General features: G+C 35.2%; 1 protein-coding gene across 6 annotated transcripts in view; it reads right to left on the bottom strand.

Moving 5' to 3' along the window:
• The window catches only part of SCAPER (S-phase cyclin A associated protein in the ER), a 169,542-nt gene that overhangs the window by 47,623 nt on the left and 103,979 nt on the right, over positions 1 to 17,940 (bottom strand). For all 6 annotated transcript variants that reach the window (XR_012776219.1, XM_075505714.1, XM_075505715.1 and 3 more), the window contains exons 24-25: positions 11,288 to 11,403; positions 1,500 to 1,623 (exon numbers count right to left, since the gene is read on the bottom strand). Coding sequence is in view for 5 of the 6 variants with exons in the window: in XM_075505714.1 (XP_075361829.1) it covers positions 1,500 to 1,623; positions 11,288 to 11,403 (240 nt within the window). In the remaining variant the exon portion in view is untranslated. The remainder of the gene's footprint in view (positions 1 to 1,499; positions 1,624 to 11,287; positions 11,404 to 17,940) is intronic.

Below are 17,940 nucleotides of genomic sequence, written 5' to 3'. Positions count from 1 at the left end.
TCACTAAACTAGGAATACTGCAGGGAGTTAAATTCTTTGGAGATGTGTCTTTTAATATTTTGGTATTCAGAGCTTGATCCAATGAAAAAAAGTGGTCTAAATTTGTCCATTTCTTTTTTGTAAAAAAGAAAAATTCAAACTTGATCTGATTTATTATGTTTTCAAGAGTGAAAAATCAGGGTTAGAAAAGCAGCACTGTATTTATTTTTTTTGTACTTAAATATGTACTTCATGGAACTACGAAGATATCCTAGTTTAAGGGCCAATTTTGCCTGAAGAGAACATAAGAGACTTTATGCATAGGAAAGAAAAGTCCACTGTGGATCATGGGAAACATTAAGCTTTAATTACAGTTTTGCTGCAATTCAAGGGTAGTATTTGGCAACAGACTGAAAACAGCTCTATGCATAGTAAATTTTTCTTACTTAGTATCTCTGATTTCTAGGTGGCCAACATTTCCTAAGAAATACCCTCTGTATTTCTTCAGGAAAGTGCAGGTCGTTTGCACAGTGGTACACTGAGAAAAGGGAAGGTGTTTGGCATCAGAATGGATCTTGTCACTTGTAAAGTGCTGAAGGATTTCATCTCCTGTGTAATTACCCATGGAGCCTGTGCTCTGGCTCGCTCTGCAGAGAGCCAGCAGTGTTGTGACTGGCCCAGCACAATACACGCACCTTTCACTAAGTATATTTGAAATCTAATACCTGGAATCCTCTTGGAAAGATTTGGTGAAGAACAATGAGCTGGCAGCTACTTAGAGGAGAATGCACAGGTTGCATTTGGGTTTTCTTTATGTCAAGGACCTTTGGAGTATCTTTTCAAAGTGTTCATCAACAGTCCTACGGCTTGTTGATTCTAACAGTGCCATTTAAATTATTTAAAGTATGTACATAACTTTTCAATTAACAAACTGCTTGGCTCATGAAAATACATACACACTATTTATAAGTAGAAAACCAGGACTAAATATCTTATGATGAGCAGGTCACTATGAATTAAAAATGAGTTTTCAAATAAAATATTTAATGACATTTCAAATTAAATGAAACATTGGAAAATTAAAACTTTCACAGTTAAGGAGTCCTGCCATTTAAGCACTTTAGCAAATCAAACTCCAGCAATGTATTGACCTGACTTATATTCCCGATACTGAAACACATAAGAATCAAACACACATGGAGAACTCATAATATTCTATACTTTAAATATCACTATAGGGTGAATTAAAGAAGAAAACCTCAGAAAACATTAAGGATAGAACACTGCCCACTCACTAGACTTCCCGGTACATATGCTTTTGCAGAATTTATTAGCAGAAGCAAGTATATCCGTTTGTATAGAAGTATAGTAGATACAGTTACCAAATACATACAACAAAAGAATATTACTCTTTTGAGCCTTTATTCTCATGTATTTCCTGGTGTTCTTATAGTCTAAATTCTCTAACATGTTTGTGAAGCAAACAAAAATTTCTAAATTAAAATAGATATTTTACGTACCGTAAACTGATGTATCAACAGGTCCATCAGAAAAGTGATCTTATTACTAAAAAGAACATAGGTGCAGTTTTCTGTGCAATTACTGCAGGTGAGGCTGTAAGCATTTACTGTATTGCAGAGTGACCTAAAAAATCAGAAGGAAAGAAAAAGAAAAATAAGAATGTTACTTTTTTCTTCAGTAAATTAAAAGCAAATAAATGGAAGCACATCACAAAACAACCTTTCAGCAATCCACATTCATTTTCTTAAACTTGGGACTCCAAACAGAACTAAAAATTCACATGAAATCAATTAAATAGTTAATAACTTCAAAACAGTAAAGCCATACTTATCAGAAGTCATGCACTATATGGCTCCTAGACTCTTCCGTATTCAAAACTTGGTTTACATCTAAATAACGTGCATTGGAATATGCAATTTTGAAAAGCTTGAGCTTTCCTTGATCTGTGATACGAAAGGTATGTTATACAAAAGTATAAATATGCATATACATGCATTCTTACATACATAGTAAAAACCTAATATGAATTATGGGTGTGCTACAAGGGCATAACAAAACTTACTCAGAATATCAGCTAATTTTGTAATTTGGCTATGTAACATTCTTTTCTTGTGGCTTATAGTTATATCACACAAGTAATTTGGGTATAAAGTCCCTTTCCTAGCACAACCTTCAAGAAAAAAAACCCGAATGAAGTAATCCACAGTACACCGGGACCAGCTTTAGAGAGAGGCTATTGTGCAGTGTCTGTGAACTAATGCAAGGAATGGAGAGGATCGAAGAATTTGTACTGAGCAAGCTAAACTGAGCAGGTGAAATTCCTGTCCAGAAACTTCTACTGACATGTTGTGAACCACTACTGTACAGAGCCTTTAAGTGTTAGCGTATAACTACAATAGCATCAATTGTCCTGCACCTATGGCTGGCAGGAAGAGGGAACAGGTTTGCAACAGTAAGAACAGAAAACCGTAAACACAACGAGTCACAGAAAGCTCCAGATGTACAAAACATGCCCAATTATTCTTTGCATCATGTGCAGTAATTTCCATGTGCTGCAATTAAAGTGTTCTTCTCAAAACAGTATTTGCAGGGAAGCTGGGACCAGTCCTACAGAATATACTCATGGAGGAGGTAAATCTGACCATGGATAATACTATTTCAGAATAAACACAAAATTCATTTCTTGATCTTTGCTTACTACAAAAGCTATCACTGTTACTACACAAGTACGCACACACAGAACACAACTGCATCATAAATATATACAATAATCAATAAAGATGGCTAGAAATTCAAGTTGTTTGTCTAAAGTAAACCAAAAGGAAAGGAACTTTTACTTTGTTGGGTTTCTTTAACATCTGAAATAATGTGACTAAGTTCAAATAAGCTCTGTAGAAGAAAATAAATTGTGAGCACTGTCAAAAGGTCATACAAAAGTGGGACTACAACAAACAAGTTATCATACAGAAATCATCAAAGCTGGTATTTAACATAACAAGCTGCAGAGTAACTCAATATACTTATAGAGAGTTGAGTTTTACACTTTATTCTTCTCCTAAAATATTTTTTGAAACAACAGTTATTTACATAATAAGGAAGGCTGTTTTACTGATTGCTGTATTCATTGCTGTGACATCTGATTACTTAGCATGGCTCCCCAGAGTTGAAATGTAAGCATCTTACATATGTATATCGTATTTCTCAAGCCAGGAAAAGCTGGAAATACTCAGAGGCCAGAAAATTTACAGTAATTTTTTTTAATTTGTATTTCTGGATTGTCTTTTCTTCAGCTTGAGAAATAAATTTTGCATTTAAAAAAGAAGCGTTACCTTGCTTGCTTTGATCTGTGAAAGCATAAAGAACATCTATACCTTTCCTTTGTTAATATTCTGAGTATCACCATATTACCAGTTATATTAATTTTACTGTAATGGTAATTAATTTTACTCTACTGCCTAATTAAATTAGTTTTAATCTGCAGTTCACATGATATGAAAACAATATTAAATCATTATTTATTGATCAAAGGCAGGTTAATTTTCACCTATTTCACCTAATTTTTACCCTACAAGAGAAACACCTATACAAAATTGAAGTAGCATGCTTCATGTGCATTTTTTAAAGCCTGCCTTGCAACAAGATTCTCTTTTCCTATCCTGACTATATAAAGGTATTTATTTCACTTTCCTCAGTAATGCTGAAAAAAAAAATTTTCATTAGGTACCTACTTTTACTTTTAATGGAAGATTATTCCCCTGTGTAGGCATGTTTACAGGGAGAGAGAGATATGAAACTATATTGGTAGTTTCTCCTTTCAGTTGAGAAGAAAATGCTTTAAATCAGCATCTGCCATTTTATCAGCTATTCTAAAATAAAGATTAATTCTATTTAAATATAAACATTATAATTTACCCAAAGTGTCAAATATGGACTTGGTAGGTTAACTTACAATGTTGACAGCATTTCAGAGTTTCTGAGGCGATTTAGTTAATTCACTGCAATAATGTTTTTTGATATATGGGATTCCTAATTCCTAAGAGGATCATTTATTTTACATTTGAAAACACAAAAACTTCCCACTTTATATATAGAGCAAATTCCACTGTAATAATGCATCATGCTTTTGTATGTCCCAACTGAATGTCATGTCAGAAAAAGTACTTGCGTTTTCAGAGACTCAAATAATGCATTTGAAAAGGTGGTGTAAGCAAATGGATGTCAAATTAATTTTTCACAACAATAAAGAGAGTTCTTTTAATTGATAACATAAGCTTGCTAACTACGGTCATCTAAATACATTCTAATCACAGCACGCTCTGAACTATGATTCAGTTCCACGATTTTTTTTTAATTCAGAATTGGAAGTGTCAGCACAGAAGCTGTCCCCAGGTGGTTCACAGTGTTAAATGGCAGATTAAAGACAGCACAACTAATTTCTTTACTTTAATCTTATTAAGGGAACAACAGCTGTCAACTGTCACCATTTCTGCACAAGGCCTCTGAGACAAGCGCAGTGCTGCAAATGTCAAGCCAGAACTTTATTTAACCACCAGTTAAACTCTCTGAGATGAAAAACCTCAATACATTTCTTTTTTTTTTTTCCCCCCTGTTGGAAGCTCTAACTGCTCTTAATTCAAAAACTTTTATCTCAAGAGATATCAAAATCAGTTTAAATAGTAAAGTATGAGCCTCACGTAAAGCAGCTGTTTATTGATTACCGATGTTGCTCTAAACTTTGTATCACACCCGCAAATCAGCTTTAAAGCTATGTTAGACAGCATGTATACTCAAACCACATAATAAGTCTGCCCTCTGATGTAAGGCTTTCCTCCAGAGTAAATCCAATTATAAAAACACTCATCATGGTACACAAACTTTGATCCAAAAAAGAAATCTGTCTTTAAACTAGACAAAAATATGCATTTGTATGTTATATTTATTTTACATGAGTACAAAGAAATAGGAAGAGGATTCATTTTAATCAACATCTTCAAGCAAGATCCCAACAGTTTATATGTACGTACGTGATTTTCTTTTATGCTAGCACATCTTCACTTGCCTCAATTTGCCTGATATAAACAAGTTGACAAACTGTAACTTTTATTCAAAATAGTGAGGCAGCAACAGTATCCAACCACACAAAACTTATCCACCATAGTGCACCAGGATACACAGGTGACAACTCACAACTTCTGCTTTATAAAAATCAGGGCATCATCAACACAATAATAATTAACCTGTTTCAAGCATAAAGCTTTTTCACGTTACTTTCAACTTCTGAAGATTATAAATTAATGTACTTTGATTATCAATGAAGAAAATAACCCAAAAAGCTCAATTTTGCAGTGAAATAATACAAAAGTAAACACCATCAGATTTAGGATGAGTTAATTATAAAATAACAGTAGCGAACTGTTAATTTTTAACCAGTTTGAATATTATGCAGTACTTTGATGAGGAAAGAAAGTAATCAGTATTGGTATTTAAAAGCTGAGTTGAGAAGAAGTGGGAGGTGAATTATTACTGAAAAATGGTGCACAGAATGGCTGTATAGTGGAATGGTTAAAAAACCACCAAGGTATGAATATGGATTGAAACAACAAAACCAACAAATTGTTTTTAAGGTAAAAATACCAATTCTAAGTCTTGAAGACTGTACAGGCCCTTACATTTCACTCATGGGGCCTATTACACCATCAGGAACCCACAAAGATTCATAATCAATTTCTATTTTGTCTGTATTTTACATTATTTAAGGATGTCTGATTAAAAAAAAAAGGGCTCCAGCTGAAGTCTAGTCACAAGTAATAGAGAGAAGACAAAATTCAGCACTAGATCTCCTTCAAGACACTTCCAAAACAGACTGGAGTTTGATTCTGAAGTGTTACTGTACCTATGAATAAACTACTGCATGACAAGTGATAATCACACAATTAATTTACCCCAACATTTACAGGTGTGCTAGAATCTGAAAGTCTTCTACAGAAATTCTCCAGTCCCTGGCTTATCAATTGTTTCATTGCAAGATCTGGATCTCAATCCAAAAGTTTTGTAACACTTCATAGAACTCCTTTCAACAATAAAACTTGCTCCTGTATTACATGGGAGGGCAATATTGCTTTATTCTTGAGCTCTGTGAGCTTGAAATCCAGCTCTGAGACAGACAGCAAGAATACATCATGGAAAGAGACAGATGCTGCAGGTTTCAGATGTTGAACTTGCAAAGAGGTCATTCTCTTTAGAGTATCTTCATGTCCTTGTACCAACTGCTAGTTTGCAATGAATGTTTCTCTAGAGGGAATAACCTTACAAGAAAATAAGAAAGTTTGTTTTACACTTTACATAAAAAATTTGTGAACGATCTTATAGAACTGCATGAACAGTAACATCACAGCTTAAGAAATGTATGCTCATAAAACCATGAAAAATTACAAAGAACAAGTGATAAAACCAGTTCTCAGCACAAAATAAGTCTTATTGAAAAACGTAATTTGTACCAATGCGATCCATAATACTATGCAGGCACTATTTTCTGCTTTTTACATATATAATTATGGTTCAAGCTTTTTTTACTCTGATAATATTTGCTTTAAATAAATGATGCAAGAAATTGTATGAATAGAGAAGATACATTATAATAAAACTGATTCTAATAATGTCTTAACTTGTAACAGAAGTCCTTCTTTGTTCCTTATACAGCTACTGCTAATTTCTATTTAAAATTGCTGGTCACTCAAGGAACTCAAAGTATGTCACAAATGTTAATTAAACAAATCCTACAAACCTCATTTGTTAGCAGATTTGTTACAATTTTCAAGGCCAGTAACATGTCACGGCACAAAGGGGCTAAATGCCATAGCAAATATGCAAGGCAACACAGGGGACGGGAATCATCTTCTGGTCTTGATCTTAAGTCATTAAATTGTTTTGCTGTGCAGTTCCCATTTGCTTTTCAGGAGAAGCATAAGAAAAATACCATAAGACTCGGAAACCCCTTGAAATTCCGTTGAATGTGTCTTATTTTGTGGAGAACTGAACAAATTCAGGAAAATCACAAAATACTACTTTAAGAAATAACGCGACTGGACACTAATTTGTATGTTAACACCAATAATAAAACCTACTATAATTAATTGCTTTCTCTTTTCCAAGTGATTTATTTGAAGGGGAGAAAAATTGCCCCAACACCAAATGTATCATCTGTCTCATAAATGTCACATCTTTTTCACAGCATTTGCCGTCCTGCTGGTCTAACCACCAATCTGGACACTAGTACAAAACAACAGGCATATTGTTAAATCTTCTGATAATAAAGCTTTATCTTGTAGACATGGGATTAAAGTTCTGAGCTGCACCATACTGCCAGGATTTTGGAGAAAGAGAGATGTAGATAACAGCCCATGTAATCTCCTCACCTACTTGTAAATAGCTTATCCTCATCACAAAACAACAGACAAATTCCCAATTTAAGATGAGTACAAATGGTTAAACATTGCAAGAGCACACAAACAATCTTAAGTACAGTAGTGTCCTTTAGCAAAGCATATTTGACTTGGGGAAGACTGAAGGGCAATTAATGAAAGGTCTTAATTCAACTTCTTTCCACAGGGCTTTGTTTTGTCTTTAAGCAGAGGAAACTGCTGCTTTGCAAGACTCAAAGTTTAAGAAGTCAGGATGTAACTTATATTAGCAGAAAAGAAAGAAAAATAATTTCAAACTAATATAAAAAATTAAATGAGGAAAAATGTGATACAAACTTTCTTCATTTACAGAACTAAATATATTTTATGATTATCCTTTGTTTTTTAAACTCTCTCAAACATTCTGTATTTAAAGCAACACATTTGAAGCATTTCTCTTAAATACCTTCAGTGAGATCATATAAATATGTATTAACATGGTTTCTCTAAACCAGCAGATCCCACCCTCCAAAACAGTTCCTTGCTCTTGACAGTTGGGTTGCAGGTTCTGCACAAAATATGTTCTTCTCTATCAGAAAGAAGACCACAGAAATAGCAATAGAGGAGGCTCTGCATCACATGCAGCAACACCAAGTTCACTGTGACACTTCTAGCAGACTCTAGACTCTGCAAGTTAGACTCAAGCAGTTAGACTCTTGCAGACAAAACCCACATGAGCAGTTAGCTTTAGAGCAAGATCCTGTGTCAAATTACATGCAACCTGATGTATAACTTCCAAACTGCAATACATTCGCACGCCTATAAACCTCACTACTTGGTTATATTTTCACAAATGTCATGAAATAAAAAAATGCAGAACATAGCACCCAAATAAAATGAATAATGTGGACTTACGATACTTGGGTCTATCAAGAAATGGGTAACTTATGCAATAATGTATATTTTCTTCTGTAAGAATTAAGCTTTTGTCCAACATCCAACTAAGGGCCAGCTAACAGTAATTTTTGGTACCACACTTCACTATTTCAAAAGGAAAAAGGAACTTGTAACTCAAATAAATTATGAGAAAGAAATTAGTATTTGATATAAAAATATTTAAAACAAGCTCAATGTGTCAGCTACTGATGGATCGTCTTACAGTCCAGTGACTAAAACAAGACGGATGTTTGCAAAAAGGGCACAGACTAGTGGAAATTCTGCTGCCTTTACAGAATTTAGTTTTATTATATTTTTCATCTTTACCTGAAAAATGCACTTTCCATGTAGTCATATAAAGAAATGGTTAGGAAATACACATATCTACAGTTTCCAAGGGTGAAAAGTATAAACGTACAGAGGATTCACATGAAGAGTAAGTGTAATTTACAACCCCAATTTTCAATTTACTATTTGAATTGAGAGATTTCTAGGGGCAAACTAAACAGTTACTTTTCCAAGAAAGAGGCTTTCAACATTTCTATAAGGTAGTACAGTCATAATCAATAATCTCTTCATTAATCCATTCACATGTTGTGACTACTAGAATTTGCCCTCTGCAACTCTCCACCTAGCAGTGGTCGCAGAGTGGGGGTTCAGTTTGTCGCCCAGGACCTATGAGAGCACCTGCCACCTGCAGCAGGCTGCTCAGCTGCTTCTTCCTTCTTGCATAGCTGCATCCAAGGCAGTGCAGTTTAACACGGACGCTCACGGATCACTAAGTGCAAGCTCAAGACCATCTTTTCCCTGGGTAGTGTACACCCTCACAGAGCTATGTATATATGGCTGTCATGCCTCTAAAGAGATCGAGGCATTTGTGAGCCTGGAAGCCAGCATTCAGAACAAAATGTGTTAAAATATTAACTTGTCACCACTGTACAAGTTAAGGAACAGCTGTCCTGCATATAAAAATCTTATGAGGAAATAAATGATTTTTTTGAAACTTTGTATTTCAAGGGCTTGAAGCAGAGATTCATGGATACCTTTCAGCAGTGAAGTCCTTTACAAAAATAAATTTCCTCAACATTTTCATATTTTCAACATATTTGTAAAAGCCTGGTCCACCAATTACCACCTTCTCTACATGTAGGGAATGTTGATTAATTACTTTATTTTGATTAAGTGATAAGACATTCAGTTATTTGGTTACACATAAAACATTTAAATTGGTCTTTTCTAGTGTTGCAATTTGTTTTCCTTGCAGTCAAAAATCAGCTATTCTATTAATGTTAACTGGAGACTGCAATTTGCCAAAAAAGTTGAATGAAACGCTGTATTTCAGCAGTGGAGCTAAGTTCTTCAGTAGATTTTTTAACATACAAAGCTGTCAGAATAGTTTATATTAATCTCTTTTCTGCCTTGATATTTCTTTCGGCAATACAGATAGTTGAAAACTTGTGTTAATAAAACAACGTTTAAAGAACTTTTGAAAGGTTTAAAAGTTCTTTTTATAATTCAGTCATGAATAGGCTCACGAATCTGAGAAACCAGTTATACTGGTCTGAAATAGGTATGACAGAGACAGTAACTGTCATAGAGAGGAGAACCTCTGATAAATCTCCTTGGATGTGCTTTTTGTTATACAAGTGTAGCTGACATGGGGCTTTATTTACTGGCACACAAGTTCCTTTGAGAACTAATACATCCTCACACTGCCTAACAAACTTTAAACAAAATGTTTTCAGTAACGTAAATACAATCTTCTCAAACCTTCTCAACAAAGGTTGCCAAAGACTATTCCTAAAATGAAAGAGCAAAAATCGAAGATGTATAGAAGATGTACATTCTAAGAATTTAAAGCTAAATTTAAGCTAAGTTTTATGTGGCCACACAGTGCAGCCCTTTCCCTTGCAGAGTTTATCCCACATTGATGAGGATAACTCAAAATTAGAGCCTCTGCAAATTAACGAGTCCAAAGGCTGCTGCTGAGCTGCTCACCAATTCAGGATTGCTCATCGGAGCAGCGGAGCTGGCTGGACTTGCAGCAAGTGCATTCTACATGACTTAGTGGGAAGGTAGGAATTTTATTCTCTTTGAAGAGCAAAGTTAAGATATTAAAAGCACATTTTTTTCCTTGGTGTTCTTTCCTAGGACTTCACACCTGTCCCATAACATATTAATGGACAGTTTTAATCCAAACCCACAAAATATAGGGCTTAAATTTGAATTATTACACCATTAAAATATATCTACGAGCCAATGATGGCAATGGTACACAACAGTATATGCTTGGGCTTGGTTCCTCTTGTACTAAAACCATGCCTAGCTCTACTCTGAAAGCACACATATGCCTTTGAATGGATAAAAATTACAGTTAGAGATTAGGGAAAAAAGCATGCTTTTGAGTTACCAGTTTTTGCAGGCATTCTGTTTAGTCATCACTTTTTGGGGGGGCTTAGACATTTAAGCCCTTCTATTCTTATGTGCTATCAAGAGGAATTCCTCTAATCCGCAAGAATTTTGATTTACCTGTTTGTAGAAGCCCTTTCAGCTAGCAGTATCTTACAACTGTTTCATTTTAAAAGCAGTCAGGCTCCAGTGAATTACAACCCTTTAAAAATTTCCCCCACTTCCCACTAGAGATCTTTACAGACTAACTTCAAAAGATACGTACCTCCTCTTCTGTTTAATACAGTTTTCTCTTTTCTCATTTTGTACAATTAGGGATGCCACCGCTCAAATCTATCATAGCTAGAAATCAAATCACCAAGTTAGAAAACCAGAGGTTGTGTAGAAATGTCTTTCACCTTCTATGGCAGCGTACAGTACAGCATGATTTTTTCCTTTGAAGTTCAACACTGGACTATGAGAAGAAGCAGCAAGGAAGCAGCAGATGTGAAAAAAATATTCGAGTGATTTTAAGTGGCAAATGAAGGACTGATCATACTCACTTAAAAGGAATCCGTGAAACTGCATTCAGATTGGTGGGAGAAGTCACTGCTTGAAGAACATTTTCAAGGGCAGTCAGTCCTCCTGCAGCCCGAAATGCTATTTGATCTGCTGTGTTCTAGATAAACACAAACACAGATGAGAACCAACAGAAATTAAAGAAATTCATACATAAAAGATACGCCTGATAGACAATTGTCCTGAGTTTTGTCAATGTAGAAAATCCTTAATACACGTATTTATCATGTTGAACACCTCTGAAAGAGGTTTTTTTTTTTCTTCAGTGCTGCGAGCACTTGGCATGTGGGAAAAAATGGGAAGTGCTCTATAAATACAATCATTATTAGTCCATAAAGAATGCATTATACTGGAACAGAAAAAAAAATATACTGTATAACAGAAAAAGCTCCTAGTGACTCTGGCAATAAAATATTTTTTTTAACAATTAGAAATATAATTGAACAAGATATAATATGATTTAGAACAGAAACATTTCCCTCTGAGACTTAGATATTAATATGTAAACACAAAAGTACATATCTTAATTTTTTTTTAAATAATGCAACCTTCTCTCCATTAAGTTTCTTTCAAACACACACCTATATTCTATTTAAATTGCTTGTTCCAAGCTCCAGAAAAACTGTTTAAACAGGGATGTCAGATATTCAAAAATAAACAATTTTCCACAATTAATATGAACTGCATGTAGATTTTTAGACAGTCAAAAGGTTTACCTTCAAAGGAATAACTAGCCTCAAGTGAATGAAAATCTGTGCGCCAACTCACCAAGCAGTTAAGATAATCAACCAGTGATTTCCTACAGGTTAACCGATAATTTCTAGCAGTCAATTTTAGTCCTGTTAGCCTGGTAAGTGTGCCTTAACTGAAGAGTTAATTTTGAGTTTCACTCACATATTCCTACTTCCTCTTCCTCCCTTCCAAATCACACACACACACACACACACACACACACACACACACAAAAGCCTCCTTAAGCAACCCCCGGTTGGGGACCTCTGATACCACACAATACAGCAACTGCCTGTCCAGCACACAGTGTGACTGGGATAAAGCTGCACTAAGCACTGCCTCCCCTGCAACGCTTTCCACCAACCTCCTGATAGAGCCGTAAGGAAAAGACAACCAAACAGCAAAGAAATACTCCTGCCACAAATCAGATAATATTATTTGAGCACCTTGGCTTATGGCCACAGTTCTCAAACTTTCTCCTCTTCCCCCTGCTGCTCCACCAGTGCTGCACAGCAGTTCAGCACCCCCCAGACAAAGCCTGGGGCCTTTCTGACATATCAATTTTCACTTCAGCTTAAAACTTCACAAGTGTAAAGAGAGATTTTGTTATTTCAAGTGTGTTTTTTCTTTGGTAATCAACATATACACATAACCAGTATAGAAAAACGTGCACAAGGATTTCTGCATATGATAGTCATGCCATTGCAGCACACAAACGAGAAAGACATTTATGTGATGCTGCTGATTTATTTGCTACAGCATATTTGTTACTGCTACTCTAGTTTTAAATGTGCCAAGCACTTCCCACTTCTCACTTTCCCTATTTCTCATGGGAGATTATGCCACAACCTATTAGCTCTTGTGGCAAAGAAGTCTTTCCTGTCATTTAGACCAAATATGCCCTTTCTCTATTTCATCCCATTATTCTGAGTTATATCCCATTTTATTGCACTCGTTTTGTTTCTCCCCTTAGTAATTACTCCATTCTTGAAATCACACACCGTTACATTTTCCCACTTGGCTTATTTCTTAACTCTATATATTCATTAATGCTAAACTCATCCTTTTTTTTTTTTTTTCATGTAAAATTTTCTTATCTGTGATTTTTTTCCAGAACTCCTCTTTTCTCCATGAATACCTAGTAATGAAGCATCCAGAAAGGAACTTTCCCCCGTCCCCCAAATCAGTCACCAGAGCCACATTGAAAGAAGCTATAATGTCCCCCTATTCTCAGGGGAGATCTTCATGTATCTATTTAAAAGAATATTAAACTTTTGAAGCTGTTTGATTTCCTACATGCTCTCCTTCCACTTCAATCTGGATCATCACTTCTTTTCAGCATCACTTCTGTAAAGACAGACTTTTTTTTAGATGTCCGTTTCATTTTTGTCTAATATTTCGCTAAAATACAAGTATACATTGCAAAATAAAATTTACATTTTTAAAGAACTTCCTTTACTAGTATGGTTTTCTGTCAAGCAGAAGGGAGTTTGTAATTTCTCCCAGTTTTATATGATTTAGCTTTATGTCCTATTATTCTCCTCTCTAGATTACTTATAAAAATTAATCAGCATTTTGATGCTTAACCATCAGTGAAATATATCCCTAGCTACGTGCATGGCAGAGAGAGGGGAAAAACCTTAAATAAAAGGAAGAAACAAGCAGCAGCAAAGTTGGGAAAGATACATGAGCACAATATTTGTTCACTGTTCTTACAAAGGTCTATAAAACTGCCACTTAAGGATTAGGAATACACTACTTTTGGCATACTATTTAATTTATTTATCTCCAAGGATTCTTCTAAGACAGAGAACTCCAAGAGCTTTTAACCCATTTATTGAAAGGCAACATTGATTACCAAAGTAACTGCTGGTATACAGTGCCTGTGAATGACCTGGATCACCACCTAAGTGTCCTGCTATCAGGAATCCCAGGTTCAGGCACAGCTCCTTGAGCTTGGCCTTGGGTCAGTGGAGGTCATGGGAACTGAAGGGAAAACATGCCCTATCCACAAAGGAGCAGAAGAGTCACTTGAATATTGCATTACTGACGTTTTCAGAGTGAATACTGTGTGACTGTGGTACCGGAGGAAACAGTGAAAAAAGGAATCGTGCACAGGCAATTCCCTCAGCCATCCACAATACCAGACTTCATATTGACGAGCTGTGTATAAAGAACGAACAGTATTAAATCTCCCCCATGTTGAAAAATATTGTCATTCTATCTCTGAAGTACAGCAGCCTAATAATGCCAAGTTATTTTAAAATACGTCTGAATTAATTCCTACTTGAGGTGATTTTCAAATTTTGAAGTATTTATATATTCATCTAAAGAAATCTTTCTTAAAGCATAAACATATGGGAACAGGCTATCTTATCCAATTTGTCTTTCTAAAATTAAGCTATATCTTTCAAAATATGATCTAAACTCAGTTAATGTTCTGTAGTGCTAAAGCTTCACATTAGCTGATACATATTAAAACATATTAGAAATTCAAAAGAAGTAGACTGAGGCATATAAGTTATTCAAAGCCTTGCTCACATAATATTTTTATTCAAATTGGTCCCCATTTGAATCTGTGTCAGAGTGAAAGACCCATTCAGGTGACTATGACTTTTACTCTGATAGCACCCAAGGCACTGAGTAGATCAGGCACCACGTGAGTATGAAAAATGGCAGATCCTGTAGGAAGTAAATATTAAATCCCTATTTGGAAAGAGCATAAACCAGTATGGCATGGTTTTGCAGCTCGAACGAATCATCCAGATGTCTAACTTAGTCTCCCCAGTTACTTAGCTAGACATTTATGAAATCCATTTCATAATTTCACTATAGAAACTGTTCTTTGAGTGGCTGCATGTTTAGATTGGGAAGGTTATCCAGCAAAGGCAATTGATATAACAGGATTCATGTTCGTTGAACAAAAGAAAATATACATACATCTGGTTTTCAACCAGCGTGTGAAAATTTGACTTGCTCATATGTATTTTCAGAAATTCACAACTACTTCAAATAATATTTTTAAACAATTTGATTTCTAAGTACAAAAGGATTTCAAAGCTCTGAAGTTACCTGGTCACACAGGACAGCAGGGACACATGAACATGTAGGCAAAAATCATTATTACTGTCATCTATGCATTTCTTAACAGAGAGAGGAGGCGGCACAAAAACCTTGGGGATGCCACCTAGACGTGTCTTAACCATTACAAAAACAGTAACAGAGACATAGTCTTCAGAACACCAGATATAGCACTCAAAACCAACACAAGAAAAAAACCTCATTTTCTTTATTCCTCACAAGTCTGTATCATTGTAAAATACAGTGGTCTTGTTTGTACAAAAGGAAAGACAATATCAGGAAAGCTGATGTGATATTAAGTATGCATTCTTAATCTTTGGACCATTATAAACTTGTCATTTAGAGCACATGGCAACTAATTTCAGCAGAACAGTGCATGAATCAAGTAACTTTAGCAGAGAGTGTATGTACACCAATGCATGTGTGGCAAAGTAAACAGAAATAACAATAAATTAAACAAATCATGTAACCATTTTATAGATTAATTATGAATTAAACATTTTAAGAAACTTAAAATTAATCCTTTTTTTTTTTTAAATTATGACAAACAATCAAGAAAGCTCCCTGCACACTGGGCTAGCGTGGCTGACTTGTTTACCTACCTGTTACAACACCTTAATGGATTTGAATTCCCCTTCTCTCCTCTCCTGTGGCTTGAGTGACAACTGACTAATAGGATTACAGGCTTCGTTCCAATAATACAGCTCAGCTACATGCCAGCAAAAAATGACAGCCTAAACCTGAATTACATGGCCTGGGAATCCATCCAATTATTAACTAAAGTAACTGTTATTACCTAACCTAATCAAAGGAGAAGCAGCTGTTAATCTTTGGTGGCCTGCAGTGTAGTAGCAGTCAGACTGGATGAACTCTTTGTACTTGACTCCTCTATAGACAATAATTATGTCCTTTGTGATCAAGAAGGAAGGGCTTCCTAACCTTTCAGACAGAGGCAGCAGATGGGGAACAACTGTTTGTGTGTTCATTAACAAGATAGGGTGGATTTTATCAGGGGTTGGCATCTGTGGCACCTTCAGAAGCATCACTTACTCAATGATACAATCGTGTTTGGCAAATTCAAAAATTAGCAGACTAAATAGAAAGTTCAAAATGTTTTCATCTCATTATCTGACATTTGGTACAGAAAAATACACACAGCTAAAAAATAGTAATTTACACATATGCCTCATCATACCTAACATGGTCAACAAAGAAATATATGGAAAGGCCAGTTGACTGGTGCTGTTACATTGCTTGGTTTTGTTTAACCCATTAAAGTAGTCAGATAATATAAACTGTATGCTTCTGAAATAAAACCAAATCAGGGGAAAAATCTCTGATTTATGTATACAAGTCGGTGGGTAATACAAAGTAACACAGAGTGAAATAAAGTGAGTATCAATTAGTAACAGCTTTTGGTTTCTGTGTACAACATTCAAGGACAGAAGTGAGACCAAAACTGCTGTCCTGCGCTGCTGCTCCCCTTTACACAGGACATTTGACAAACTGGAAGATGTGTAAAACAGAAGATACAAGGTCAGAGAAACCTGCCTCATCATGAGACACTACAGAAGTACAATTTAGTTTATGTTGGGGAAAGTAAAAACATGATGGGATCACAGTGTGGAAGCACCTGAATGGGAAGATTTCTGATAATGCGCAGTAACAGCTAATATTTGGAAGCTGAAACTGGATGAGTTCAGGTAAGAATAAAATGATTTTTTTAATGCCAAGAGTAATTAATGATGAGCATAATATACTTAGGATATAGTCGACTCTCAATCATTTGAAGTTTTTAAATCAAACCTGATTATCTCCTAGAAAAATATGATCTTAGTTAAATCATAATTTATTTGGTGCAAGAGTTATTGGGTGAAGTCCAATGTCCTGGACCGAAGTACTCACTTCCATACATTTCTCCTGTTAAAGTATTATTATTAGTTAATAAGTAGAGCAGAATCAGAAATAATGCAGAGCTTTAACAGCTGAAATGATTTAACGTCAGCTTTACCACCTCTGTTCTATGTAACTTTAGCACTTCACAGTTCGAGTATCAGCACCTGAAATCTTTTTGAACTAACTTAAAAAATACTGTTGTGTAAACTCTCCCTCTGGGCCACACCTCCATAACCAATATTTTGATGCGGATTAAAAGAGAGTATTTTCCTTCATCAGCCAAAGAATGCTTTCTGCTAGTCCTGCCTACTATGTCCAAATAAAAAGCTGATCTGGAAAGCCTGTTTGAACAGACCTTGGGAACTAAAACTGGAAGAAAATATTTCTGAATTAAACCCAAATACTTTGATACATTCTGACTTCTATTTCTGAAAGAACACACTGAACTTGTGCAACTATTCTACACTTGTTAAACTGTTCACTGAAGGAAGAAATAACAACTAATTAGTAAAATATAGTTGAAATCCATCTTAAAATTTTTCTTCTTTCCTTTTATCCAGTGTTTGAAGATTCTATCTAAAATGCCAGGGGCTAAGAAATGAAGTTCAAAGCTGCCTTAGAAAAACAAACCAGATAACTGAATCCTGGGCTGGCTCCTCCTCCCACCGTGCCCCCTTAAAATAAATACAGATATAGCTACATGCACGTACAAAATCATAGATATGTTCGTGATTGTACAAAATCTACTCTTTGATTAGTCCTCCAGACATAAAAATTTACACAGTGAAAATCACTGTAGAGTATACCAAAATAATATTTTCAATTAAAATGGACAATTTTGTTCCTTGTAATACTTCTCTCTAGTGAAAACAGTATCATAACACCCCATTCCCTCTGAAAATCTCAAAGTGGTTTTCAAACATGAGTG

The sequence above is a fragment of the Mycteria americana genome, chromosome 6 (assembly GCF_035582795.1).
Source record: "Mycteria americana isolate JAX WOST 10 ecotype Jacksonville Zoo and Gardens chromosome 6, USCA_MyAme_1.0, whole genome shotgun sequence".
Classification (NCBI taxonomy): Eukaryota; Metazoa; Chordata; class Aves; order Ciconiiformes; family Ciconiidae; genus Mycteria; species Mycteria americana.
Note: the sequence above shows the minus strand (reverse complement) of the source record. Positions and strands in the feature narration are given on the sequence as shown.